Source organism: Oncorhynchus kisutch, linkage group LG14 (assembly GCF_002021735.2).
Source record: "Oncorhynchus kisutch isolate 150728-3 linkage group LG14, Okis_V2, whole genome shotgun sequence".
Lineage (NCBI taxonomy): Eukaryota > Metazoa > Chordata > Actinopteri > Salmoniformes > Salmonidae > Oncorhynchus > Oncorhynchus kisutch.
In genome coordinates, this window is record NC_034187.2 from 19,955,444 (window position 1) to 19,982,982 (window position 27,539).

Genomic DNA, 27,539 nt, shown 5'->3' on the forward strand with positions numbered 1-27,539 from the left:
ACTCCTGTGTTCCAATGGCACGTTGTGTTAGCTAATCCAAATGTATCATTTTAAAAGACTAACTGATCATTAGAAAACCCTTTTGCAATTATGCTAACACAGTTGAAAACTATTGTGCTGATTAAAGAAGCAATACAACTGGCCTCCTTAGACTAGTTCAGTATCTGGAGCATCAGCATTTGTGGGTTCGATTACATGCTCAAAATGGCTAGAAACAAAGAAGTTTCTTCTGAAACTTGTCAGTCTATTCTTGTTCTGAGAAATTAAGGCTAGAGGTCGACCGATTATGATTATTCAACGCCGATACCGATTATTGGAGGACCCAAAAAGCCGATAGTGATTAATCAGACGATTTTTAAAAATTTGTAATAATGACAATTACAACAATAATGAATTAACACTTATTTTAACTTAATATAAAACATCAATAAAATCAATTTAGCCTCAAATAAATAATGAAATGTTCAATTTGGTTTAAATAATGCAAAAACAAAGTGTTGGAGAAGAAAGTAATATGTGCCATGTAAAAATGTGTGCCATGTAAAATATGTGCCATGTAAAAAAGCTAACGTTTAAGTTCCTTGCTCAGAACATGAGAACATATGAAAGTTGGTGGTTCCTTTTAACATAAGACTTCAATATTCCAAGGTAAGAGGTTTTAGGTTGTAGTTAATATAGTATTTATAGGACTATTTCTCTCTATAACATTTGTATTTCATATACCTTTGACTATTGGATGTTCTTATAGGCACTATAGTATTGCCAGTGTAAAAGTATAGGTACCGTACCCCTCCTCGCCCCTACCTGGGCTCGAACCAGGAACACAACGACAACAGCCACACTAGAACCATCGTTACCCATCGCTCCACAAAAGCCGCGGCCCTTGCAGCGCAAGGGGAATAACTACTCCAAATCTAAAAGCGATTGACGTTTGAAACAGTATTAGCGCACACCCAGCTAACTAGCTAGCCATTTCACATTGGTTACACCAGCCATTAGGCTGATAGGCTTGAAGTCATAATTGTTTATTTATTTTACCTTTATTTAACTAGGCAAGTCAGTTAAGAACAAATTCTTATTTTCAATGACTGCCTAGGAACAGTGGGTTAACTGCCTGTTCAGGGGCAGAACGACAGATTTGTACCTTGTCAGCTCGGGGGTTTGAACTTGCAACCTTCCGGTTACTAGTCCAACGCTCTAACCACTAGGTGCTTGCGAAGAGCTGCTGGCAAAACGCACAAAAGTGCTGTTTGAATGAATGAATGATTACGGGCCTGCTGCTGCTCAGTCAGACTGCTCTATCAAATCAGACTTAATTATAACATAATAACACACAGAAATACGAGCCTTTGGTCATTAATATGATCGAATCCGGAAACTATCATTTTGAAAAAAAAAAGTGTATTATTTCAGTGAAATACGGAACCGTTCGGTATTTTATCTAATGGTTGGCATCCCTAAGTCTAAATATTCTTGTTACATTGCACAACCTTCAATGTATGTCATAATTATGTACAATTCTTGCAAATTAGTTCGCAATGAGCCAGGTAGCCCAAACTGTTGCATATACCCTGACTCTGCGTGCAATGAACGCAAGAAAAATGACACAATTTCACCTGGTTAATATTGCCTGCTAAACTGGATTAGTAGTTATAACTAGTGATTATGATTTATTGTTTTTTATAAGATAAGTTTAATGCTAGCTAGCAACTTACCTTGGCTTCTACTGCATTTGTGTAACAGGCATGCTACTCGTGGAGTGCAATGGTTAGAGTGTTGGACTAGTTAACTGTGCGGTTGCAAGATTGGAACCCCTGAGCTGACAAGGTGAAAATCTGTCGTTCTGCCCCTGAACAAGGCAGTTAAACCCACAGTTCCTAGGCAGTCATTGAAAATAAGAATGTGTTCTTAACTGACTTGCCTAGTAAAAAAAAAATCTCTCTATATATTTTTTTAATAATCGGAAATCGGCGCCCAAAAATACAGATTTCCGATTGTTATTTATTTATTTATTTTTATTTTACCTTTATTTAACCAGGTAGGCAAGTTGATAACAAGTTCTCATTTACAATTGCGACCTGGCCAAGATAAAGCAAAGCAGTTCGACAGAAAAAACGACACAGAGTTACACATGGTGTAATAACAAACATACAGTCAATAATGCAGTATAAACAAGTCTATATACAATGTGAGCAAATGAGGTGAGAAGGGAGGTAAAGGCAAAAAAGGCCATGATGGCAAAGTAAATACAATATAGCAAGTAAAATACTGGAATGGTAGTTTTGCAATGGAAGAAAGTGCAAAGTAGAAATAAAAATAATGGGGTGCAAAGGAGCAAAATAAATAAATAAATAAAAATTAAATACAGTTGGGAAAGAGGTAGTTGTTTGGGCTAAATTATTTGTTTGGGCTAAATTATAGGTGGGCTATGTACAGGTGCAGTAATCTGTGAGCTGCTCTGACAGTTGGTGCTTAAAGCTAGTGAGGGAGATAAGTGTTTCCAGTTTCAGAGATTTTTGTAGTTCGTTCCAGTCATTGGCAGCAGAGAACTGGAAGGAGAGGCGGCCAAAGAAAGAATTGGTTTTGGGGGTGACTAGAGAGATATACCTGCTGGAGCGTGTGCTACAGGTGGGAGATGCTATGGTGACCAGCGAGCTGAGATAAGGGGGGACTTTACCTAGCAGGGTCTTGTAGATGACATGAAATGTCATTTTCTAATGATCAGTTAGTCTTTTAAAATGATGTTATGAAAACTTTAAATCGACCCTAATTAATCGGCCATTCCGATTAATCGGTCGACCTCTAATTAAGGCTATTCCATGCGAGAAATTGCCAAGAAACTGAAGATCTCGTACAAAGTGGTGTACTACTCTCTTCACAGAACAGCGCAATCTGTCTCTAACCTGAATAGAAATAGGGAGGCCCCGGTGCACAACTGAGCAAGAGGACAAGTACATTAGAGTGTCTAGTTTGAGAAACAGACGCCTCACAAGTCCTCAACTGGCAGCTCCATGAAATAGTACCCGCAAAACACCAGTCTCAACGTCAATAGTGAAGTGGCGACTCTGGGATGCTGGCCTTTTCTTTTTTTTTTTGCAAAGAAAAATACATATCTCAGACTGGATAATAAAAATAAAAGATTAAGATGGGCAAAAGAACACAGACACTGGACAGAGGAACTCTGCCTAGAAAGCCAGCATCCAGGAGTCACCTCTTCACTGTTGACATTGAAACTGGTATTTTGCGTGTACTATTTAATGAAGCAGACAATTTTTTAAATCCATCTGATATTGACTAAATTATAGACAGAAAACATTTTACTGGCACAGAACATTTTGGTGGGAATTCAGGTATTCAATTTATTTTCAAATGTAATTTTTCTTAGAATGCAGTCATACATACATTTTGTAATATTATCAGGTATTTTGTAAAAACAATATGTTAAAATAAAGAAATTATATGTGCACTTATCTATACATACTAATCAGACATAATATCACCATTAATGTGAGTGTTCATTTTCAGAAGTTGCTTTCATTTCAGCATATCTAATTTGTAAACATTTCAACTGTATTAAATTATAACTTTTTTCTATTACCCCCAAAATGAACACCCATCAAAATAAAGTTATCTTTCTTCTCTTTCTTGTGATGCGTTATATCCCAGACGAAGATTTAGCACCGTTATAGATGCCCAATTCAGCCATTTCCGGAGTGTGTTTGACAGGTCATTACAAAAATGGTTGCAACGTTAACAGGAAAAAACGACAGGCACAATTAAGATCATGAAAGAGTCACAGGACTCAAATGAACACAATCAATCCAGTACGCTTTAAGTGACTCGTGGATTTTGCAGCTCAAACATAGTAAGTAGATGGCTGTAAATGACAGCTCCTCATGTGAGGCATGCAGGGCATGGGCATTGTTAGCAATATATTCCATTTAGCAGAAGTGGCATATTACTATATCATATATAGCTAGTTACCTTTAGAGTGACACAGATGACATTGAGGGCTTCTTTGATCTGAGGATGCTGGGTGCCGTGGACCAACTCCTCACACAGCCAGATACCCAGACTGCACAGGGCCACACACCTGACAGGGCCAAACACAACATAACACAACTCCTGTTAATTTTCCATTGGCCTGTTTTTTATTTAACGGACACACAAATGACACACATTAGCCCATTATAAATAGCTTTAATATTTTGAGTCACAGTTGGTAACCAATAAACACAAATACACATACATAAATGCATATGTCAGTGTGCACAATACCAATGTCAGTGTGATATTGAATGAGACTAACAGGGACAATACATAGGGAAGACTACAGCATAACCAGCTTATATTAGTCACCAGAGCCCATACAGTGACACCCTCCTCCCCATTCCCTCGCCTCATTTTTCTTACAATAATCTGCTACTTGGCAGATGTCTTCCTCCAGGCAAAGACTGTGTTCCTTATGGTACCCTATTCTCTATACAGGGCGCTGGTCAGAAGTAGTGCACTATGTCGGGAATAGGGTACCATTCGGTTGTTTGGTTTGTGGGGAATGGGTGGTTGTGGTTTGTTGGTGGGGGTGGTTGGTTGGTGGGGTGGGTGGGTGGCTAATTGGTGGGGATGGTTGGTTGGTTGGTTGGTTAGTGGGGGTGGTTGGTTGGTTGGTCTTCATACCTGGCTGGGGCTGAAGGTTCATCTATGGCTGAACTCAGGATGTGTTTGATGATGTGTTCCTGAAACAAAGGACAGGGTCTATCAATAAATGATCAATCAATCAATCAATAATTAACTGATTGAGAGATTAATGCACCCATCAGCCTGTTTTATTCTCCATTGAACAACAGGTGTGCTGCTAAAACATGCACGCACGCACACACACAAAACAGACTCCCTACTGGCTGAATCAACAGGCGTTTTGTCATTCACAGCCAGACCCAGGCTATCAAATGCCATAATGTGAAATTCTCTGTCCAAATATGGAACACTCTCATGCATGAAATTAGCTCTTTAACCAGCCATCAACAACATGCGGCACAATAACAACAAGATCCTGTGAATGGGCTATTGTGACATAGCTGATGACCCACTAGAGAGTTAGATAACCTAGCACTACTGCTCCCTCAGTACCACAGGGGGAAGAAATTAAAAGGCAATTGGGTTTAATACAACATCAAACAATAGGTGGCTTGGGTGGTCTAATGGTTACTAGTGGTCTAATGGTTACTAGTGGTCTAATGGTTACTAGTGGTCTAATGGTTACTAGTGGTCTAATGATTACTAGTGGAATAATGGTTACTAGTGGTCTAATGGTTACTAGTGGTCTAATGGTTACTAGTGGTCTAACGGTTTTTAGTGGTCTAATTGTTTTTAGTGGTCTAATGGTTACTAGTGGTCTAATGGTTTTTAGTGGTCTAATGGTTACTTGTGGTCTAATGGTTTTTAGTGGTCTAATGGTTACCAGTGGTCAAGTGGTCTAATGGTTACCAGTGGTCTAATGGTTATTAATGGTCTAATGGTTACCAGTGGTCAAGTGGTCTAATGGTTACCAGTGGTCTAATGGTTACCAGTGGTCTAATGGTTATTAATGGTCTAATGGATACCAGTGGTCTAATGGTTACCAGTGGTCTAATGGTTACCAGTGGTCTAATGGTTACCAGTGGTCTAATGGTTTTTAGTGGTCTAATGGTTTTTAGTGGTCTAATGGTTATTAGTGGTCTAATGGTTATTAGAGGTCTAATGGATATTAGAGGTCTAATGGTTATTAGAGGTCTAATGGTTACCAGTGGTCAAGTGGTCTAGTGGTTACCAGTGTTCTAATGGTTATGAGTGGTCTAATGGTTATGAGTGGTTATTAGTGGTCTAATGGTTACCGGTGGGCAAGTGGTCTAATGGTTACCAGTGTTCTAATGGTTACCAGTGGTCTAATGGTTATTAGTGGTCTAATGGTTACCAGTGGTCTAATGGTTACCAGTGGTCTAATGGTTACCAGTGGTCTAATGGTTATTGGTGGTCTAATGGTTTTTAGTGGTCTAATGGTTACCAGTGGGCTAATGGTTACCAGTGGTCAAGTGGTCTAATGGTTACAAGTGGTCTAATGGTTTTTAGTGGTCTAACAGTTTTTAGTGGTCTAATGGTTTTTAGTGGTCTAATAGTTTTTAGTGGTCTAATGGTTATTAGTGATCTAATGGTTACCAGTGGTCAAGTGGTCTAATGATTACCAGTGGTCTAATGGTTACCAGTGGTCTAATGGTTTTTAGTGGTCTAATAGTTTTTAGTGGTCTAATGGTTACCAGTGGTCTAATGGTTACCAGTGGTCTAATGGTTACCAGTGGTCTAATGGTTACCAGTGGTCTAATGGTTACCAGTGGTCTAATGGTTATTGGTGGTCTAATGGTTTTTAGTGGTCTAATGGTTACCAGTGGTCTACTGGTTAAAAGTGGTCTAATGGTTACCAGTGGGCTAATGGTTACCAGTGGTCAAATGGTCTAATGGTTACAAGTGGTCTAATGGTTTTTAGTGGTCTAACAGTTTTTAGTGGTCTAATAGTTTTTAGTGGTCTAATGGTTATTAGTGATCTAATGGTTACCAGTGGTCAAGTGGTCTAATGGTTACCAGTGGGCTAATGGTTAACAGTGGTCAAGTGGTCTAATGGTTACAAGTGGTCTAATAGTTTTTAGTGGTCTAATGGTTTTTAGTGGTCTAATGGTTACCAGTGGTTTAATGGTTACCAGTGGTCTAATGGTTACCAGTGGTCTAATGGTTACCAGTGGTCTAATGGTTACCAGTGGTCTAAAGGTTATTAGTGGTCAAGTGGTCTAATGGTTACCAGTGGTCTAATGGTTACCAGTAGTCAAGTGGTCTAATGGTTACCAGTGGTCTAATGGTTACCAGTGGTCAAGAGGTATAATAGTTACCGGTGGTCTAATGGTTTTTAGTGGTCTAATGGTTACCAGTGGTCAAGTGTCCTAATGGTTTTTAGTGGTCTAATGGTTTTTAGTGGTCTAATGGTTACCAGTGGTCTAATGGTTACCAGTGGTCTAATGGTTACCAGTGGTCTAGTGGTTACTAGTGGTCTAATGGTTACCAGTGGTCTACTGGTTAAAAGTGGTCTAATGGTTAAAAGTGGTCAAGTGGTCTAATGGTTACAAGTGGTCTAATGGTTTTTAGTGGTCTAACGGTTTTTAGTGGTCTAACAGTTTTTAGTGGTCTAATAGTTTTTAGCGGTCTAATGGTTACCAGTGGTCAAGTGGTCTAATGGTTACCAGTGGTCTAATGGTTACCAGTGGTCTAATGGTTTTTAGTGGTCTAATAGTTTTTAGTGGTCTAATGGTTACCAGTGGTCTAATGGTTACCAGTGGGCTAATGGTTAACAGTGGTCAAGTGGTCTAATGGTTACAAGTGGTCTAATGGTTTTTAGTGGTCTAATAGTTGTTAGTGGTCTAATGGTTTTTAGTGGTCTAATGGTTACCAGTGGTCTAATGGTTACCAGTGGTCTAATGGTTACCAGTGGTCTAAAGGTTATTAGTGGTCAAGTGGTCTAATGGTTACCAGTGGTCTAATGGTTACCAGTAGTCAAGTGGTCTAATGGTTACCAGTGGTCTAATGGTTACCAGTGGTCAAGAGGTATAATAGTTACCGGTGGTCTAATGGTTTTTAGTGGTCTAATGGTTACCAGTGGTCAAGTGTCCTAATGGTTTTTAGTGGTCTAATGGTTTTTAGTGGTCTAATGGTTACTAGTGGTCTAATGGTTACCAGTGGTCTAATGGTTACCAGTGGTCTAATGGTTACCAGTGGTCTAGTGGTTACTAGTGGTCTAATGGTTACTAGTGGTCTAATGATTACTAGTGGTCTAATGGTTACTAGTGGTCTAATGGTTACTAGTGGTCTAATGGTTACTAGTGGTCTAATGGTTACCAGTGGTCTAATGGTTATTAATGGTCTAATGGATACCAGTGGTCTAATGGATACCAGTGGTCTAATGGATACCAGTGGTCTAATGGTTACTAGTGGTCTAATGGTTACCAGTGGTCTAATCATTTTTAGTGGTCTAATGGTTGCTAGTGGTCTAATGGTTACCAGTGGTCTAATGGTTTTTAGTGGTCTAATGGTTACTAGTGGTCAAGTGGTTTTTAGTGGTCTAATGGGTACCAGTGGTCTAATGGTTACCAGTGGTCAAGTGGTCTAATGGTTACCAGTGGTCAAGTGGTCTAATGGTTACAAGTGGTCTAATGGTTTTTAGTGGTCTAATAGTTTTTAGTGGTATAATGGTTTTTAGTGGTCTAATAGTTTTTAGCGGTCTAATGGTTATTAGTGGTCTAATGGTTATTAGTGATCTAATGGTTACCAGTGGTCAAGTGGTCTAATGGTTACCAGTGGTCTAATGGTTTAAAGTGGTCAAATGGTTACCAGTGGTCAAGTGGTCTAATGGTTATTTGTGGTGTAATGGTTACCAGTGGTCAAGTGGTCTAATGGTTTAAAGTGGTCAAATGGTTTTTAGTGGTCTAATGGTTTTTAGTGGTCTAATGGTTACCAGTGGTCTAATGGTTTTTAGTGGTCTAATGGTTACCAGTGGTCTAATGGTTACCAGTGGTCTAATGGTTTTTAGTGGTCTAATGGTTACCAGTGGTCTAATGGTTACCAGTGGTCTAATGGTTACCAGTGGTCTAATGGTTTTTAGTGGTCTAATGGTTATTAGAGGTCAAGTGGCCTAATGGTTTTTAGTGGTCTAATGGTTTTTAGTGGTCTAGTGGTTACTAGTGGTCTAATGGTTACCAGTGGTCTAGTGGTTACTAGTGGTCAAATGGTTATTAGTGGTCTAATGGTTTTTAGTGGTCTAATGGTTACTAGTGGTCTAACGGTTACTAGTGGTCTAATGATTACCAGTGGTTTAGTGGTGTAATGGTTACCAGTGGTCTAGTGGTCTAATAGTTACAAGTGGTCTAATGGTTATTAATGATCTAATGGATACCAGTGGTCTAATGGTTACTAGTGGTCTAATGGTTACTAGTGGTTACTAGTGGTCTAATGGTTACCAGTGGTCTAATGGTTACCAGTGGTCTAATGGTTATTAATGGTCTAATGGATACCAGTGGTCTAATGGATACCAGTGGTCTAATGGTTACTAGTGGTCTAATGGCTACCAGTGGTCTTTATGGTTACTAGTGGTCTAATGGTTACCAGTGGTCTAATGGTTACCAGTGGTCTAATGGTTACCAGTGGTCTAATGGTTTTTAGTGGTCTAATGGTTACTAGTGGTCAAGTGGTTTTTAGTGGTCTAATGGGTAAGTGGTCTAATGGTTTTTAGTGGTCTAATGGTTACAAGTGGCCTAATGGTTATTAGTTGTCTAATGGTTACCAGTGGTCTAATGGTTATTAGTCGTCTAATGGTTATGAGTGGTCTAATGGTTACCAGTGGACAAGTGGTCTAATGGTTACCAGTGTTCTAATGGTTACCAGTGGTCTAATGGTTACCAGTGGTCTAATGGTGACCAGTGGTCTAATGGTTACCAGTGGTCTAATGGTTACCAGTGGTCTAATGGTTACCAGTGGTCTAATGGTTACTAGTGGTCTAATGGTTACTAGTAGTCTAATGGTTATTGGTGGTCTAATGGTTTTTAGTGGTCTAATGGTTACCAGTGGTCTACTGGTTAAAAGTGGTCTAATGGTTACCAGTGGTCTAATGGTTACCAGTGGTCAAGTGGTCTAATGGTTACCAGTGGTCAAGTGGTCTAATGGTTACAAGTGGTCTAATGGTTTTTAGTGGTCTAATAGTTTTTAGTGGTCTAATGGTTTTTAGTGGTCTAATAGTTTTTAGTGGTCTAATGGTTATTAGTGGTCTAATGGTTATCAGTGGTCAAGTGGTCTAATGGTTACCAGTGGTCTAATGGTTACCAGTGGTCAAGTGGTCTAATGGTTACCAGTGGTCTAATGGTTTAAAGTGGTCAAATGGTTTTTAGTGGTCTAATGGTTTTTAGTGGTCTAATGGTTATTTGTGGTCTAATGGTTACCAGTGGTCAAGTGGTCTAATGGTTACCAGTAGTCTAATGGTTACTAGTGTTCTAATGGTTACCAGTGGTCTAATGGTTACCAGTGGTCTAATGGTTACCAGTGGTCTAATGGTTACCAGTGGTCTAATGGTTACTAGTGGTCAAGTGGTTTTTAGTGGTCTAATGGGTAAGTGGTCTAATGGTTTTTAGTGGTCTAATGGTTACAAGTGGCCTAATGGTTATTAGTTGTCTAATGGTTACCAGTGGTCTAATGGTTATTAGTGGTCTAATGGTTACCAGTGGTCTAATAGTTATTAGTGGTCTAATGGTTATTAATGGTCTAATGGTTACCAGTGGTCAAGTGGTTACCAGTGTTCTAATGGTTACCAGTGGTCTAATGGTTATTAGTCGTCTAATGGTTATGAGTGGTCTAATGGTCTAATGGTTATGAGTGGTCTAATGGTTACCAGTGTTCTAATGGTTACCAGTGGTCTAATGGTTACCAGTGGTCTAATGGTGACCAGTGGTCTAATGGTTACTAGTAGTCTAATGGTTATTGGTGGTCTAATGGTTTTTAGTGGTCTAATGGTTACCAGTGGTCTACTGGTTAAAAGTGGTCTAATGGTTACCAGTGGTCTAATGGTTACCAGTGGTCTAATGATTACCAGTGGTCAAGTGGTCTAATGGTTACCAGTGGTCAAGTGGTCTAATGGTTACAAGTGGTCTAATGGTTTTTAGTGGTCTAATAGTTTTTAGTGGTCTAATGGTTTTTAGTGGTCTAATAGTTTTTAGTGGTCTAATGGTTATTAGTGGTCTAATGGTTATCAGTGGTCAAGTGGTCTAATGGTTACCAGTGGTCTAATGGTTACCAGTGGTCAAGTGGTCTAATGGTTACCAGTGGTCTAATGGTTTAAAGTGGTCAAATGGTTTTTAGTGGTCAAATGGTTTTTAGTGGTCTAATGGTCTAATGGTTATTTGTGGTCTAATGGTTACCAGTGGTCAAGTGGTCTAATGGTTACCAGTAGTCAAGTGGTCTAATGGTTACCAGTGGTCTAATGGTTACCAGTGGTCGAGGTCTAATAGTTACCAGTGGTCTAATGGTTTTTAGTGGTCTAATGGTTACTAATGGTCTAGTGGTCTAATGGTTACTAGTGGTCTAATGGTTACTAGTGGCTTAATGGTTACTAGTGGCTTAATGGTTACTAGTGGCCTAATGGTTACTAATAGTTACTATGTTCTAATGGTTACCAGTGGTCTAATGGTTACTAGTGATCAAGAGGTCTAATGGTTACTAATGGTCTAGTGGTCTAATGGTTTTTAGTGGCCTAATGGTTACTAATGGTCTCGTGGTTACTTATAGTTACTAGTGTTCTAGTGGTTACTAGTGGTCTTGTGGTTACTAGTAGTCACTAATGGTCTAGTGGTTACTAATGGTTACTAGTAGTCACTAACGGTCTAGTGGTTACTAGTGGTTACTAGTAGTCACTAATGGTCTAGTGGTTACTAGTGGTTACTAGTAGTCACTAATGGTCTAGTGGTTACTAGTGGTTACTAGTAGTCACTAATGGTCTAGTGGTTACTAGTGGTCACTAATGGTCTAGTGGTTACTAATGGTCTCGTGGTTACTAATGGTCTAGTGGTTACTAGTAGTCACTAATGGTTACTAGTAGTCACTAATGGTTACTAGTAGTCACTAATGGTCCAGTGGTTACTAATGGTCTAGTGGTTACTAATGGTCTAGTGGTTACTAGTGGTCACTCATGGTCTAGTGGTTACTAATGGTCTAGTGGTCACTAGTGGTCACTAATGGTCTAGTGGTTACTAGTGGTCACTCATGGTCTAGTGGTTACTAATGGTCTAGTGGTCACTAGTGGTTACTAATGGTCTAGTGGTTACTAATGTTCTAGTGGTTACTAATGGTCTAGTGGTCACTAGTGGTCTAGTGGTCACTAGTGGTCACTAGTGGTCTCGTGGTTAATAGTGGTCTCGTAGTTACTACTGGTCTCATGGTTGGTGCCGCCATCTCCAGTATATTAATACCGGTGTGAATGTGGGTAATAACCTCAAATCCCACTGCCACTTGACACACTGTGTCCCCCTCCTATCTTTCCAATACACCCCTCTCTCTGATCATCTGTTCAATAAAATCACACAAACTACCACGTATTTAAAAATATATAAAACAATCAAAAAGCAATTGGGGCAATCAATAAATGTTCAATACCCAAACGTGGAGCGATTCCTACAGGTTGAAAATGTAGAGTTAACCAACCACACCACATGAGGACGGTTACCTTAACGTCTCTGAACTTGGTCATGACCACGTCAGCGGTGGTGGGGTGTAGGGCAGGCAGCTCCTCGTATAGGTTAGGGAAACACACCAGAGAACCCAGCAGGATCTGAGCCTCCACCCGTGGGGCCTGACAGAGAGACAAACAGGGGGGTAAACTCAGAAGACTACAGTGTTGAAACAGATCATTTAACTGTACTGGGGGAGGTGTTGTGTGGTGCATCCAGAAGTAGGTGTACAGTATATTGAAGCAAGTTTTCTGATTCAAAATGAGGGGAAAATTAAAACACCTCAAAATGTAAAGTGAATCTGCACTTATGAGAATAAACATCAGTCGGTCAGTCAGCCAATAATCAGTCAGCCAATAAGTCAGTCAGTCCTAACAGACAGCTATTCCAGTGCATTACGATCATAATCAGAGAGATAGTGAATTGCAGCAGTGTTGTTCTCACATTGAGGGAGGAGCAGGCTGTGACTCTGCTGGCTGCGATGATGAAATCCAGGATAAGCATGGTGGCTCCAGGCAGCCCGATGGAGAAGAACCGAGGAGAACAGTGCTTAATGATGGTGTTCACTATGTCCTGAGAAACACAGAGGGAACAGTATTTAACAGAGGGTAGTGATAACTGCAGCCAACACACTCTCTCTCAGTCTTCTTCTCTCTCTCAGAAACACACACACCTGGTCGACATGCATAAGGCCACAGTGCATGATGTTGTAGAAGTGTGTGAGGAAGTCTGAGTTGGGCGAAACGTCCTGCCTCCTCTTCATGATCTTACAGATGAGCTTGTAGGCGTGTAGCTTCCCCTGTTTGTACCTCTCTGTCAGCATGGTCGCCTGTACAGGGGACAAGCAGTCGTGACACAGTCACAGATACAAGGGTAGAAGAGTTATGTTATTCACTTCAGTGTAATGTTAAAAATAAGGCTCTCCTGGTATCTGTACATACTGTACCAGTCAAAAGTTTGGACGCATCTACTCATTCAAGGGGTTTTCTTGATTTTTTTACTATTTTAGAAAATGTAGAATAATAGTGAAGACATTAAAACTATGAAATAACACATATGGAATCATGTAGTAACCAAAAAAGTATAAAACAAAATACATTTTTTAGTAGTCATCGTTGCCTTGATGACAGCTTTGCACACTCTTGGTGTTCTCTCAACCACCTTCATGAGGTAGTCACCTGGAATGCATTTCAATTAATAGGTGTGCCTTACTAAAGAAGTTAATTTGTGGAATTTCTTTCCTTCTTAATTCATTTGAGCCAATCAGTTGTGTTGTGACAAGGTAGGGGTGATATACAGAAGGTAGCCCTATTTGGTAAAAGACCAAGTCCATATTATGGCAAGAACAGCTCAGATAAGCAAAGAGAAACGACAGTCCATCATTACTTTAAGACATGAAGGTCAGTCAATCTGGAAAATTTCAACAACTTTCAAAAACTAAGTGCAGTCGCAAAAACCATCAAGTACTATGATGAAACTGGCTCTCATGAGGACCGCCACAGGAAAGGAAGACTCAGAGTTAACTCTGCTGCAGAGGATAAGTTCATTAGAGTTAACTGCACCTCAAATTACAACCCGGATAAATAACAGACACATCTCAACATCAAATGTTCAGAGGAGACTACGTGAATCAGGCCTTCATGGTCGAATTGCTGCAAAGAAACCACTACTAAAGGACACCAATAAGAAGAGACTTGCTTGGGCCAAGAAACACGAGCAATGGACATTAGACCAGTGTAAATCTGTCCTTTGGTCTGATGAGTCCAAATTTGAGATTTTTGGTTCCAACTGCCATGTCTTTGTGAGACGTAGAGTAGGTAAAAGGGTGATCTCTGTATGTGTATTTCCCACAGTGAAGCATGGAGGTGGTGGGATGGTGTGGGGGTGCTTTGCTAGTGACACTGTCTGACATTTATTTAGAATTCAAGGCACAATTAACCAGCATGGCTACCACAGCATTCTGCAGTGATATGCCATCCCAACAATTATTTGTTTTTCAACAGGACAATAACCCAACACACCTCCAGGCTGTGTAAGGGCTATTTGACCAAGAAGGAGAGTGATGGAGTGCTGCATCAGATGACCTGGCCTCCACAATCACCCGACCTTAACCCAATTGAGATGATTTGGGATGAGTTGGAACGCAGAGCGAAGGAAAAGCATCCAGCAAGTGCTCAGCATATGTGGGAACTCCTTCAAGACTGTTGGAAAAGGATTCCAGATGAAGCTGGTTGAAAGAATGCCAAGTGTGCAAAGCTGTCATTAAGGCAAAGGGTGGCTACTTTGAAGAATTTAAAATCTGTTTTGATTTGTTTAACACTTTTTTGGTAACTACGTGATTCCATGTGTTATTTCATAGTTTCGATGCCTTCGCTATTATTTGACAATGTAGAAAATAGTACAAATAAAGAAAAACCCTTGAATGAGTAGCTGTGTCCAAACTTTTGACTGGTACTGTATGTTACCCTCAAAGTACATGTATTTTATAAAGTAATGGAACAGTGAGGGGTAATACTTACTTTGAAGAGCCAGGGGGTGAGGATCCGGAGGGGAGGGATGAGGACCGGGGGAGGAGGAGATGACTGGTTGTCCAGAGAGATGCCCAGATTATCTCTGATCTGGTGAGAGAGGGAGAAAGGAGAAAGAGAGAAAGAAGAAAGAAAAGAGAGTGAGAGAGAGAAGATAGGAGAAAAAGAAAGAAAGGAGAGAGAAAGAGAAAGAAAGAGTAAATTAATGTTGTGAATGAGTGTCTTACATACATTGATCCAGTAACTTCCATTCTTGTATTGAGTACACAGTCTGATTCCCGTATGGTTCCTCACCTTGGCCAGGTTCTGCCACAGCTCACAGAGATAGTCAAAGACCTGCGCGTGGATCTCTGGGTCCTTAATGGTGTTCACATCACCCAGAATGCCTAGCATCCTCCGCCACATCACCGTAGCAACGTCAGCGTGCCAACCGGTCAGGGAGCCACCGGCCATCACACTGCAGTCCTCTGTAGGAAACTCACTGGTTTCTGAGAGGAGGGAAAAGGGGGACAACACTTTTGAGTTCACTGTTAGTATGTAAGTAAGGCTGAGTGTGTAGTGTGTTTGTGTTGTGTGACAGATAGGTGAGGGGCCGTTCAAGTTTGGGTAGTGACTAGATAAACCAGTTACTATAGAGAGCAGTGTGGGTGTGTGTGTATTACCCAGGTCATCAGGAGTGTGTAGTACAGAGTGATGTAGTTTCTCATCCAGCTGCAGGTCCTCGTGCTGCAGCCCTATGTGTTCAGCGGTCAGGGTGGCTGGAGACGGGCTCTGTGAGCAGGAACCACCCAGGGAATGCATCGGGGACGCACTCTCTGAACCTGGATGAAGGCACACAGAGATTGATGTAATGAATTAGGTAGACATTGTATAATAATAATTTATTGGATTGAAACCTTATTTTATCATGGATTTCTATGAGCTTTCCTAGATGATCAAAGTCCTTTAATGTGGGAACGTCACTAAGATGTATAAAAGGATGAGTGATGTGGACATTGAATGCCGATGTGTTCTGATTTGTGAATCTGCAACTCTGACCTGTGATGGTGTCTGTAGACAGGCCTTGCTGGCTCAGACTGCTGGTCTCTGAGTCTGTGTGTGTGTGTGTGTGTGTATGTGTGTCTCTCTCTCTCTCTCTGACCTGTGATGGTGATGGCGTCTGCAGACAGGCCGTGCTGGCTCAGACTGCTGGTCTCTGAATCTATGTGCAGGGTGGTGAGGCTGGACAGCTCCTGTTCCTCTGCAGTTTGGGGCAGCCCTCCAAGGCTAGCGTTATCCTGGTCCAAAGACCCCGCACCACAGCCATCTGGACCAAAGCTGAAATCTAACAGCATAGTGCCACCCAGTGGTCAGTACAAGTAGTAGTCCTCCAGCATGTCAAGAGCAATATACAATTCCCGCCCACTCCGATCCACTCCCACTCCGATCCACTCCCCTACTATGTTACTTAGTTACAGAACCTGTTTTTTTACACAACCAATATGCATGCAAAGCAAGTGTGAGCTAACTGATATAATCATGATTTATAACCTGTAATATCCTCAACAACACGAGTCACTGATTTAACGAGATGTGTCGTCAGCTGTGGTGATGTCACTTACTTTCCAACTTGCAGTTGGCGTACTGGAAGGCGTTGAACGAGTCCGATTGGCTGTCGGAGCTGATGACGTCGCTGCTGCTGGCGGGGGAGGTCCACTCAGAGGGCACACCGGGGTCGTCCACGGGTTGTGAGACGTTCTGACGGCCCAGGAGCTCCGGCAGGTCTTTGGGGATCTCCAGACTACAGGGGCTACTGTCACGCCTCGTCATGCCCTACAGAGAGAGATAGAGAGGAGAAGTTAGTACTCTAATGTTTGGACTAAAAATATAGAGAGCATGAGCTGAGAACATTCACTTATTAACTCAGAAATTGTGTGTGTGCACGCGTGTGCCTGAGAAATGAAAAAGAAAATTGAAAGGTGACTTACAGAGGTGCCTCTCGCTCGCAGACGCTCTTGGATAAATTCGTCCATCAGGTCTCCAAAGTTTTGGTTGCCGTTATCACTGGACACAGCACGCATTGTCTGACAAGGGTCCTCTTTGTTGCCTGTGTCCAGGCAGAGAGCAAAGGACGTACACGTCACCCCACTGTCAGAAGATACTGACACACACAGCTAGAAGCATCTTCACATCTTTATCACACAGATATCCTCAACACAATACAAGACCATTGGACTAAAATATTGAATGCATGTCATTCCTATAGGCAGTGGATAATGTTCAGAAATGTATGCCTGTGTAAAAGTATCAGTCAATAAAGTAAGGTAACTGTGGTGTTGTATGTGCTGTTAAATAAAGATGAAGAATTAAGGTAACTGCTGCACAATTCTCAACGAAACAATCTTAAAGAAAATCCAACCAACACAACTGAGTCCAACCAGTAAAGCGATGCAGGAGTTACTCACATGCATGCAGTCCAAGAGAGAGAGAGAGAGAGAGAACCTTGTCTTGTGTAAGCCATGAGTACAGCACATCACAGAACAGAGATTAGTCTAGTTATGTAAACTGCACTGTGGTTGGGTGAGGGAGCGGTCAGTTAGTCTAGCTATGTAAACTGCACTGTGGTTGGGTGAGGGAGCGGTCAGTTAGTCTAGCTATGTAAACTGCACTGTGGTTGGGTGAGGGAGCGGCCAGTTAGTCTAGCTATGTAAACTGCACTGTGGTTGGGTGAGGGAGCGGTCAGTTAGTCTAGCTATGTAAACTGCACTGTGGTTGGGTGAGGGAGCGGTCAGTTAGTCTAGCTATGTAAACTGCACTGTGGTTGGGTGAGGGAGCGGCCAGTTAGTCTAGCTATGTAAACTGCACTGTGGTTGGGTGAGGGAACGGTCAGTCATTTAGTCTAGCTATGTAAACTGCACTGTGGTTGGGTGAGGGAGCGGTCAGTTAGTCTAGCTATGTAAACTGCACTGTGGTTGGGTGAGGGAGCGGTCAGTTAGTCTAGCTATGTAAACTGCACTGTGGTTGGGTGAGGGAGCGGCCAGTTAGTCTAGTTATGTAAACTGCACTGTGGTTGGGTGAGGGAGCGGTCAGTTAGTCTAGCTATGTAAACTGCACTGTGGTTGGGTGAGGGAACGGTCAGTCATTTAGTCTAGCTATGTAAACTGCACTGTGGTTGGGTGAGGGAGCGGTCAGTTAGTCTAGCTATGTAAACTGCACTGTGGTTGGGTGAGGGAGCGGTCAGTTAGTCTAGCTATGTATACTGCACTGTGGTTGGGTGAGGGAGCGGCCAGTTAGTCTAGTTATGTAAACTGCACTGTGGTTGGGTGAGGGAGCGGCCAGTTAGTCTAGTTATGTAAACTGCACTGTGGTTGGGTGAGGGAGTGGCCAGTTAGTCTAGCTATGTAAACTGCACTGTGGTTGGGTGAGGGAGCGGTCAGTTAGTCTAGCTATGTAAACTGCACTGTGGTTGGGTGAGGGAGCGGCCAGTTAGTCTAGCTATGTAAACTGCACTGTGGTTGGGTGAGGGAGCGGTCAGTTAGTCTAGCTATGTAAACTGCACTGTGGTTGGGTGAGGGAGCGGCCAGTTAGTCTAGCTATGTAAACTGCACTGTGGTTGGGTGAGGGAGCGGTCAGTCATTTAGTCTAGCTATGTAAACTGCACTGTGGTTGGGTGAGGGAGCGGTCAGTTAGTCTAGCTATGTAAACTGCCCTGTGGTTGGGTGAGGTAGCGATCAATCATTTAGTCTAGCTATGTAAACTGCACTGTGGTTGGTTGAGGGAGCGGTCAGTTAGTCTAGTTATGTAAACTGCACTGTGGTTGGGTGAAGGAGCGGTCAGTCAGTTAGTCTAGCTATGTAAACTGCACTGTGGTTGGGTGAGGGAGCGGTCAGTTAGTCTAGCTATGTAAACTGCCCTGTGGTTGGGTGAGGTAGCGATCAATCATTTAGTCTAGCTATGTAAACTGCACTGTGGTTGGTTGAGGGAGCGGTCAGTTAGTCTAGTTATGTAAACTGCACTGTGGTTGGGTGAGGGAGCGGTCAGTTAGTCTAGCTATGTAAACTGCACTGTGGTTGGGTGAGGGAGCGGTCAGTCAGTCAGTCTAGCTATGTAAACTGCACTGTGGTTGGGTGAGGGAGCGGTCAGTCAGTTAGTCTAGCTATGTAAACTGCACTGTGGTTGGGTGAGGGAGCGGTCAGTCAGTCAGTCTAGCTATGTAAACTGCACTGTGGTTGGGTGAGGGAGCGGTCAGTCAGTCAGTCTAGCTATGTAAACTGCACTGTGGTTTGGTGAGGGAGCGGCCAGTCAGTTAGTCTAGCTATGTAAACTGCACTGTGGTTGGGCGAGGGAGCTGTCAGTCAGTCTAGCTATGTAAACTGCACTGTGGTTTGGTGAGGGAGCGGTCAGTCATTTAGTCTAGCTATGTAAACTGCACTGTGGTTGGGCGAGGGAGCGGCCAGTCAGTTAGTGTGTTAACTGGGTAGCCAAGGGAAACTGAAAGATGAGGCAGCATACATATGAAGGCCATGATACATTAATTAACAGTTACTGTATTCACTTAAATGTTGAACTGGATTGTCAAAGAGAAGCAGAGGGCAGAGAGTATGTTTCCATCCCATGACATTTCTCTGGATAGTTTGAACTTTCAACAGTGTTAAAGTTTTAAACTAGTGACCTGCCATTAAAAATGTGTGAATCTACTGCCCAAAGAAGCCGCTACTGCATGTTCTGCTAACCCAAAGATTATGGCAAGCTGTGTCAACTGCCAATGTTAAAATAGTATCTAGCTACACCAGTGAAATTTAGTGGAAGAAAAAATAAGAGACATTGGACTTTGTGGTGTCATTGAAGTGACTCAAGAGGGCCCAGCTCAATGTGTGGTGATGAAATCCTACTCTACATCAAAAGGGTTATACTGCCCCCACCTGTTTGGAGGTATATTGACATGTTGTTATTAGAGCATCAGCTTAGTCTGGAGGACACAGATACATTTCCCAGTTTCATGTATACATGGAAGAAATGGACTTCATAGACCAGTATCATGCTACACTATGTGTTCTGTGTCAATTTATCAATGGCCAGTTTTGGCCTGTAGATTTGCCCCCAGTGTGTGCAGTTAATGTGTTGTAAGGTGTTGAGTTGCTATGATAGAGAAGGCGGAGGTATGAGGCCGCATGCATCATTCAGGGAAGGAAGAGGAGGGGCAGAAGAGATTTAGTCCAAGAAGCTGTAGGAGGAGGAGGGGAGACTCATCCCAGGAGGAGGGGCCTTTGGCCGGGCTTTGGTTCTTTTTTGGGATCATGTCTGCTACTTTAAAACAGGAAAGACAAAAAAAAAAAGCTTCAATTCAATCCGCATTCAGCAAAAACAGTTAATAAAAAAAACTGAAAAAGATGGAGGAGATAGAACGGTGGTGCTTTGTGTTTTTGTTTCATTCTGTAGTTTTGTTTTTCCATGTTGTGGTAGTGCCTTGGAGCACAGTGACGCTTCTCAAGTCTCTCACCTGGTACTTTCTTTCCAAAATAGCCCAATACATGAGTGTACAGGTCCCTCAGGGGCGCCTCTGTGGCCACGCCGGGGGTTTTGCTTTGCCGCTGCGGGGACGCGGAGCCGGAGGCGTGGGCCTTGGGCTTGGAGAGAGCATGGACCACAGATTTATACACACCGCCCAACAGAGCCCCCTGCTGCTGCCGAGGAGGACTGAGCCCCGACTCCGCATCCTGGGACCTGGACCGGGTCCCACGAGGCCGAAGGGAGGAGTGCCCCAGACGGACACGTCCTGGCTCAGTCGCATGACCCCCCACACCACTGGCCTCCCGTTCCGGCTGCTCCCCACTTCCGCTCACCCCCTCCCCTCCTGACCTATCTTTACCCTTTGACCCCCCCAACCCTGCCCCAGCCCCTCCAGACCCCACCCCTCCTACAGAGTGGCTGCTGAAGTGGCTGAGGCGGCGCAGCCTGGTCCTCCAGTGGGCCTCCTTGGAGTCTAGAGGGCTGTGGAACTGGACAGACTCTGTGGAGGGCCGGAAGCTGACGTGTACCCCTCCCCCTGTCCCATGGCGCTTTTTGGGCCTACCCCGGACCAGCCTGGGCTTCAGGGAGTGGTGGAGGTTGAGGGAGAAGGACTGCTGCTGGGGCTGAGGGGCCTCTTGGCCTGAACCTCCTGTTTCATTATTATACTCACACTCTGTGGCGTCTTGCCTGACCAAGTAGGGCTCTTCCCTATTCTCGGTTCCCCGAGTAGTTACATGCTGGTCAAGACTAGAGCTCGCCCTGCTGATCAGCTCCCAGTCATCACTCTGTTCCAAACACTCATAGATGCTCTTCTCAGCAGGCTGCTGCTCTGCCTCTGTACTGCTCTCTTCTGCTGAGTTTAAGATGCTATGCTGCCTTACCTGGACCTGTCTCCTGACCTGCTGTGACCCTGACTGTACCATCACAGTGCGACCCTCCACAGCATCACTAGGGCTACCCCTCTCCCCCCCTCCACCTCCCCCCTCCAGGTTTATGTGCATCAGGTACTCCCTGAGAGAGCTAAGCAGGTCCTCCTCCCCCTGCATCTCCCCCTCCTCATCTCTCTCAGAGGACTGGGTGAGGTTGGAGGAGAAGGAGGCTCCACCACATGTCCAGTCAGGGGCAGGGGGGCGGGGGCCTATCATATGCCACAGGTAGTCATAGATGCTATCCCCCACTTCCAGAGAGGCTACCCTGCTACCTGGGGCTGTGTGGGGGTTGGGGGGGTGCAGGGAGTGGCTCCGGGAGGAGCAAGGGGGGTGGTGGGCGTGGTGGGGGGCAAAGACAGCGGTGATGGTGGAGTGAGAGGGGGGACTGTCGGGGACAGGAAGTGCACCTTTGACCCTCTCAGCGATGAAGGGCTCCATGATGTCAGAAGCGCTGCTGCTGCGGGGGAGCGGAGGCCCCTGGGGTTCCAGGTCACTGGATGCTGAGAACACCTCAGAGGCCGGGGTATTCTCGCTCTGGGAGCAGTGGCGGATCCTGGGTGCCCGAGAGGCCATGACCATGGGGGGGTCCTCCATATCTGGACAAAGGGGATACACAGGGCACAGCTCACTGGAGAGGGGTCCTACCAACTCTACGTGCAGGAAAACACAGCGAAGGGAATGGATCAGTAACATACACCACACCGTGGTGCAGCAATATGATTATATACAGTCATATATTTTCCACATTTTGTTCATTTATAGCCTAATTCTAATAGTTGTTGTTTTTTCATCAATCTAGACACAACACCCCATAATGACAAAGCAAAAACCGCTTTAGAAATTTTAGCAAATGTATTAAAAAAACAGAAATACCTTATTTACATAAAGTACCAGGCAAAACTTTGGCCACACCTACTTATTCAAGGAATTTTCTTTATTTTGACTATTTTCTACATTGTAGAATATTAGCGAAGGAATATTAGCGAAGGTATCAGAACTACTAACACATATGGAATAATTTGATTCTTCAAAGTAAGCACCCTTTGCCTTGATGATAGATTTGCACACTCTTGGCATTATCTCAACCAAACCAAACTTGTCTCCAAACTTTTGACTGGTACTGTAAGTATTCAGACCCTTTGCTGTAAGACTCGAAATTGAGGTCAGGTGCATCCAGTTTCCATTGAACATCCTTGAGATATTTCTACAACTTGTTTGGAGTCCACCTGTGGTAAATTCAGTTGATGGGACACGATTTGGAAAGGCACACACCTGTCTATATAAAGGTCCCACAGTCGACAGTGCATGTCAGTGCACAGACGAAGGCATGAGGTTGAAGGAATTGTCCGTAGAGCTCAGAGACAGGATTGTTGTGATGCACAGATCTGGGAAGGGTACCAAAAAAAATGTCTGCAGCGTCTAAGTTCCCCAAGAATACAGTAGCCTCTTAAATTTGGAACCACCAAGACTCTTCCTAGAGCTGGCCGCCCAGCCAAACTGAGCAATCTGGGGTGTGGCAGGATCATGCTGTGGGGATGTTTATAAGCGACAGGGACTGGGAGATTAGTCCGGATTTAGGGAAAGATGAACGAAGCAAAGTACAGAGAGATCCTTGATGAAAACCTACTCCAGAGATCTCAGGACCTCAAACTGGGGAAAAAGGGGGTGATCAATTTTGTTTTAAGTTCCTCGGCGTACACATCACAGACAAACTGAAATGGTCCACCCACACAGACAGTGGTAAAGAAGGCGCAACAGCGTCTCTTCACCCTCAGGAGGATGAAGAAATTTGGCTTGTCACCCAAAACCCTGACAAACTTTTACAGATGCACAAACGAGAGCATCATGTCGGGCTGTAACACATTCTGGTACAGCAACTGCACCGCCCTCAACCACAAGGCTCTCCAGAGGGTGGTGCAATATGCACAACGCATCACCGGGGGCAAACTACCTGCCCTCCATGACACCTATAGCACCCGATGTCACAGGAAGGCAAAAAAGACAATCAAGGACAATAACCACTTGAGCCACACCCTGTTCACACCGCTACCATCCAGAAGGCGAGGTATGTACAGGTGCATCAAAGCTGCGACCAAGAGACTGAAAAACAGCTTCTATCTCAAGGCCATCAGACTGCTAAACAGCCATCACTAACATAGAGAGGCTGCTGCATATATTGAGAACCAATCACTGGCCACTTTAATAAATGGATCACTAGTCACTTTAAACAATGCCACTTTAATAAACTTTACATATCTTACATTACTCATATCATATGTATATACAGTATTTTATACCATCTATTGCACCTTGCCTATGCTGCTTGGCCATCGCTCATCCATATATTTACAGCACCTTGCGAAATTATTCGGCCCCCTTGAACTTTGCGACTTTGCTGCCACCACCATGTTTGACAGTGGGGATGGTGTGTTCAGGGTGATGAGCTGTGTTGCTTTTACGCCAAACATAACGTTTTGCATTGTTGCCAAAAAGTTCAATTTTGGTTTCATCTGACCAGAGCACCTTCTTCCACATGTTTGGTGTGTCTCCCAGGTGGCTTGTGGCAAACTTTAAACAACACTTTTTATGGATATCTTTAAGAAATGGCTTTCTTCTTGCCACTCTTCCATAAAGGCCAGATTTGTGCAATATACGACTGATTGTTGTCCTATGGACAGAGTCTCCCACCTCAGCTGTAGATCTCTGCAGTTCATCCAGAGTGATCATGGGCCTCTTGGCTGCATCTCTGATCAGTCTTCTCCTTGTATGAGCTGAAAGTTTAGAGGGACGGCCAGGTCTTGGTAGATTTGCAGTGGTCTGATACTCCTTCCATTTCAATATTATCGCTTGCACAGTGCTCCTTGGGATGTTTAAAGCTTGGGAAATCTTTTTGTATCCAAATCTGGCTTTAAACTTCTTCACAACAGTATCTCGGACCTGCCTGGTGTGTTCCTTGTTCTTCATGATGCTCTCTGGACCTCTGAGACTATCACAGTGCAGGTGCATTTATACAGAGACTTGATTACACACAGGTGGATTGTATTTATCATCATTAGTCATTTAGGTCAACATTGGATCATTCAGAGATCCTCACTGAACTTCTGGAGAGAGTTTGCTGCACTGAAAGTAAAGGGGATGAATAATTTTGCACGCCCAATTTTTCAGTTTTTGATTTGTTAAAAAAGTTTGAAATATCCAATAAATGTCGTTCCACTTCATGATTGTGTCCCACTTGTTGTTGATTCTTCACAAAAAAATAGTTTTATATCTTTATGTTTGAAGCCTGAAATGTGGCAAAAGGTTGCAAAGTTCAAGGGGGCCGAATACTTTCGCAAGGCACTGTATATGTACAGTTGAAGGCGGAAGTTTACATACACTTAGGTTGGAGTCATTAAAACTCATTTTTCAACCACTCCACAAATTTCTTGTTAACAAACTATAATTTTGGAAAGTCGGTTTGGACATCTACTTTGTGCATGACACAAGTTATTTTTCCAACAATTGTTTACAGACAGATTATTTCACTTAGAATTCACTGTATCACAATTCCAGAGGGTCAGAAGTTTACATACATTAACTTGACTGTGCCTTTAAACAGCTTGAAAGATTCCAGAAAATTATGTCATGGCTTTAGAAGCTTCTGATAGGCTAATTGACATCATTTGAGTCAATTGGAGGTGTACCTTTGGATGTATTTCAAGGCCTACCTTCAAACTCAGTGCCTCTTTACTTGATATCATTGGAAAATCAAAAGAAATCAGCCAAGACCTCGGAAAAACAATTGTAGACCTCCACAAGTCTGGTTCATCCTTGGGAGCAATTTCCAAATGCCTGAAGGTACTATGTTCATCTGTACAAACAATAGTATGCAAGTATAAACACCATGGGACCACGCAGCCATCATACTGCTCAGGAAGGAGACACGTTCTGTCTCCTAGAGATGAACGTACTTTGGTGCGAAAAGTGCAAATCAATCCCAGAACAACAGCAAAGGACCTTGTGAAGATGCTTGAGGAAACAGGTACAAAAGTATCTATATCCACAGTAAAACGAGTCCTATATTGACAACCTGAAAGGCCGCTCAGCAAGGAAGAAGCCACTGCTCCAAAACCGCCATAAAAAAGCCAGACAACGGTTTGCAACTGCACCTGGGGACAAATATCGTACATTTTGGAGAAATGTCCTCTGGGCTGGTGAAACAAAAATATAACTATTTGGCCATAATGACCATCGTCATGTTTGGAGGAAAAAGGAGGAGGCTTGCAAGCCAAAGAACAGCATCATGTTGTGGGGGTGCTTTGCAGCAGGAGGGACTTGTGCACTTCACAAAATAGATGGCATCATTAGGCAGGAAAATTATGTGGATATATTGAAGCAACATCTCAAGACATCAGTCAGGAAGTTAAAGCTTGGTCGCAAATGGGTCTTCCAAATGGGCAATGACCCTAAGCATATTTCCAAAGTTGTGGCAAAATGGCTTAAGGACAACAAAGTCAAGGTATTGGAGTGGCCATTACAAAGCCCTGAGATCAAACCTACAGGAAATCTGTGGGCAGAACTGAAAAAGTGTGCGCGAGCAAGGTGACCTACAAACCTGACTCAGTTAGACCAGCTCTGTCAGGAGGAATGGGCCAAAAATCACCCACTTATTGTGGGAAGCTTGTGGAAGGCTACCCAAAATGTTATACACAAGTTAAACTATTTAAAGGCAATGCTACCAAATACTAATTGAGTGTATGTAAACTTCTGACCCACTGGGAATGTGATGAAAGAAAGAAATGCTGAAATAAATCATTCGCTCTACTATTATTCTATCATTTCACATTCACATTCTTAAAATAAAGTGGTGATCTTAACTGACCTTATACAGGGCGTTTTTACTAGGATTAAATGTCAGGAATTGTGAAAAACTGGGTTTAAATGTATTTGGCTAAGGTGTATGTAAAGTTCCGACTTAAACTGTACATATTCTCACTCACCCCTTTAGATTTGTGTGTATTAGGTAGTTGTGTGGGGAATTGTTAGATTACTTGTTAGATATTACTGCACTGTCGGAATTAGAAGCACAAGCATTTCGCTACACTCACTTTAACATCTGTTAACCATGTGCATGTGACCAATAAAATTGAATTTGAAAGGTTCACCTTCCAACAGGACAATGACCCTAAGCACACAGTGAAGACAACACAGGAGTGGCTTCGGGGCAGACTCTATCTGTTTAAAATGTTTAATACATTTACATTTACATTCGTCATCTATGGGGTATTGTGTGTAGATTGATGAGAGAAAAAAATCTGTTTAATCAATTTCAGAATAAGGCTGTGTAACGTTAAGAAAATGTGAAAAAGGGGAAGGAGTCTGAATACTTTCCGAATGCATTGTACATCTGTGTAAAGGATGAAAAGATCAGGTGGTTGAATTTAGTCATCCCAATAGGCAGGTTTGTATTAATGGTTTCATTTCACCCAAAGGCACCAACCAAGTCCATGCAATAACATGTTGTTTTCTTATGTATGCATGTTCTCATATACAAAAACAATGGCAGACAAAACATGGCAAAAACTGCATTCCTTTTCATGGTAAATGAATATTTAAGCTGCATCCAATCATATCCATATCATTAAAGCCAAAACAGCTGCAGTAGAGGAAACAGACTAATTACAATACATCAATAAGAACAAATGAAAATGCATCCCCAAAAAATCATTTAAATAATGGGTTGACAATATGTCATATTTTAGCAGAAGCCATAAAATCATACATTTATAGGGACTAGGTGTGCACACCAAACCGCATGCAGTGGAAACTGTTTGGATCTGAGAAGGATATTAAATAGTGATTCAGAAACAGCCTAAAAACACAACACACCCCCAGAGTCTAGGCCTGAGAGAAATATCCTCAAACAAGAGCTCACAAACACACCAAGACAAGCAGGCTGTGTGCAATCACAAGCAAAGGCAAGCATAGAAACAACATGCAAAGACAGACAAGAACATACAGATAGTGAGTGAAGAAGTGAAGTGGGTGGAAGGGGGTACAGATAGACACACAGGTACAGATAGAGGTACAGGCGTAGAGTAGTAGGCTCTACCTGCCAGCTCGTCAGCTAGGGAGGTGAGGACAGAGTCAGACAGGAGAGGGTGGAGAGGATGGATCAGGACAGGGGCACTTTTAGCGCTGCGGATAAAGGCTTGGGACAGGAAGCTGTCGCCCGTAGAGCAGCTACGCAGGGCTGAGGGACGGACGGACGCACGCAACACAGAGAGGAGAGAGAAGTGAGGAGAAGGAGAGAAAGGAGGGAGGGG

The 27,539-nt window shown here is 43.0% G+C and overlaps 1 protein-coding gene across 8 annotated transcripts in view; it reads right to left on the minus strand.

Moving 5' to 3' along the window:
- Positions 1-27,539, minus strand: part of LOC109904572 (ral GTPase-activating protein subunit alpha-1) — a 128,195-nt gene that overhangs the window by 65,081 nt on the left and 35,575 nt on the right. For 6 of the 8 annotated variants that reach the window (XM_031787982.1, XM_031787981.1, XM_031787986.1 and 3 more), the window contains 13 exons: positions 27,326-27,466; positions 21,642-21,830; positions 16,783-16,901; positions 16,417-16,627; positions 15,957-16,139; positions 15,478-15,636; positions 15,110-15,303; positions 14,807-14,905; positions 12,961-13,116; positions 12,732-12,860; positions 12,284-12,409; positions 4,678-4,736; positions 3,985-4,093 (listed from right to left, as the gene is read on the minus strand). In XM_031787982.1, coding sequence (XP_031643842.1) covers positions 3,985-4,093; positions 4,678-4,736; positions 12,284-12,409; positions 12,732-12,860; positions 12,961-13,116; positions 14,807-14,905; positions 15,110-15,303; positions 15,478-15,636; positions 15,957-16,139; positions 16,417-16,627; positions 16,783-16,901; positions 21,642-21,830; positions 27,326-27,466 — 1,874 coding nt within the window. The remainder of the gene's footprint in view (positions 1-3,984; positions 4,094-4,677; positions 4,737-12,283; positions 12,410-12,731; positions 12,861-12,960; positions 13,117-14,806; positions 14,906-15,109; positions 15,304-15,477; positions 15,637-15,956; positions 16,140-16,416; positions 16,628-16,782; positions 16,902-21,641; positions 21,831-27,325; positions 27,467-27,539) is intronic. The other 2 variants (XM_031787985.1, XM_031787984.1) reach the window with 1 other exon arrangement.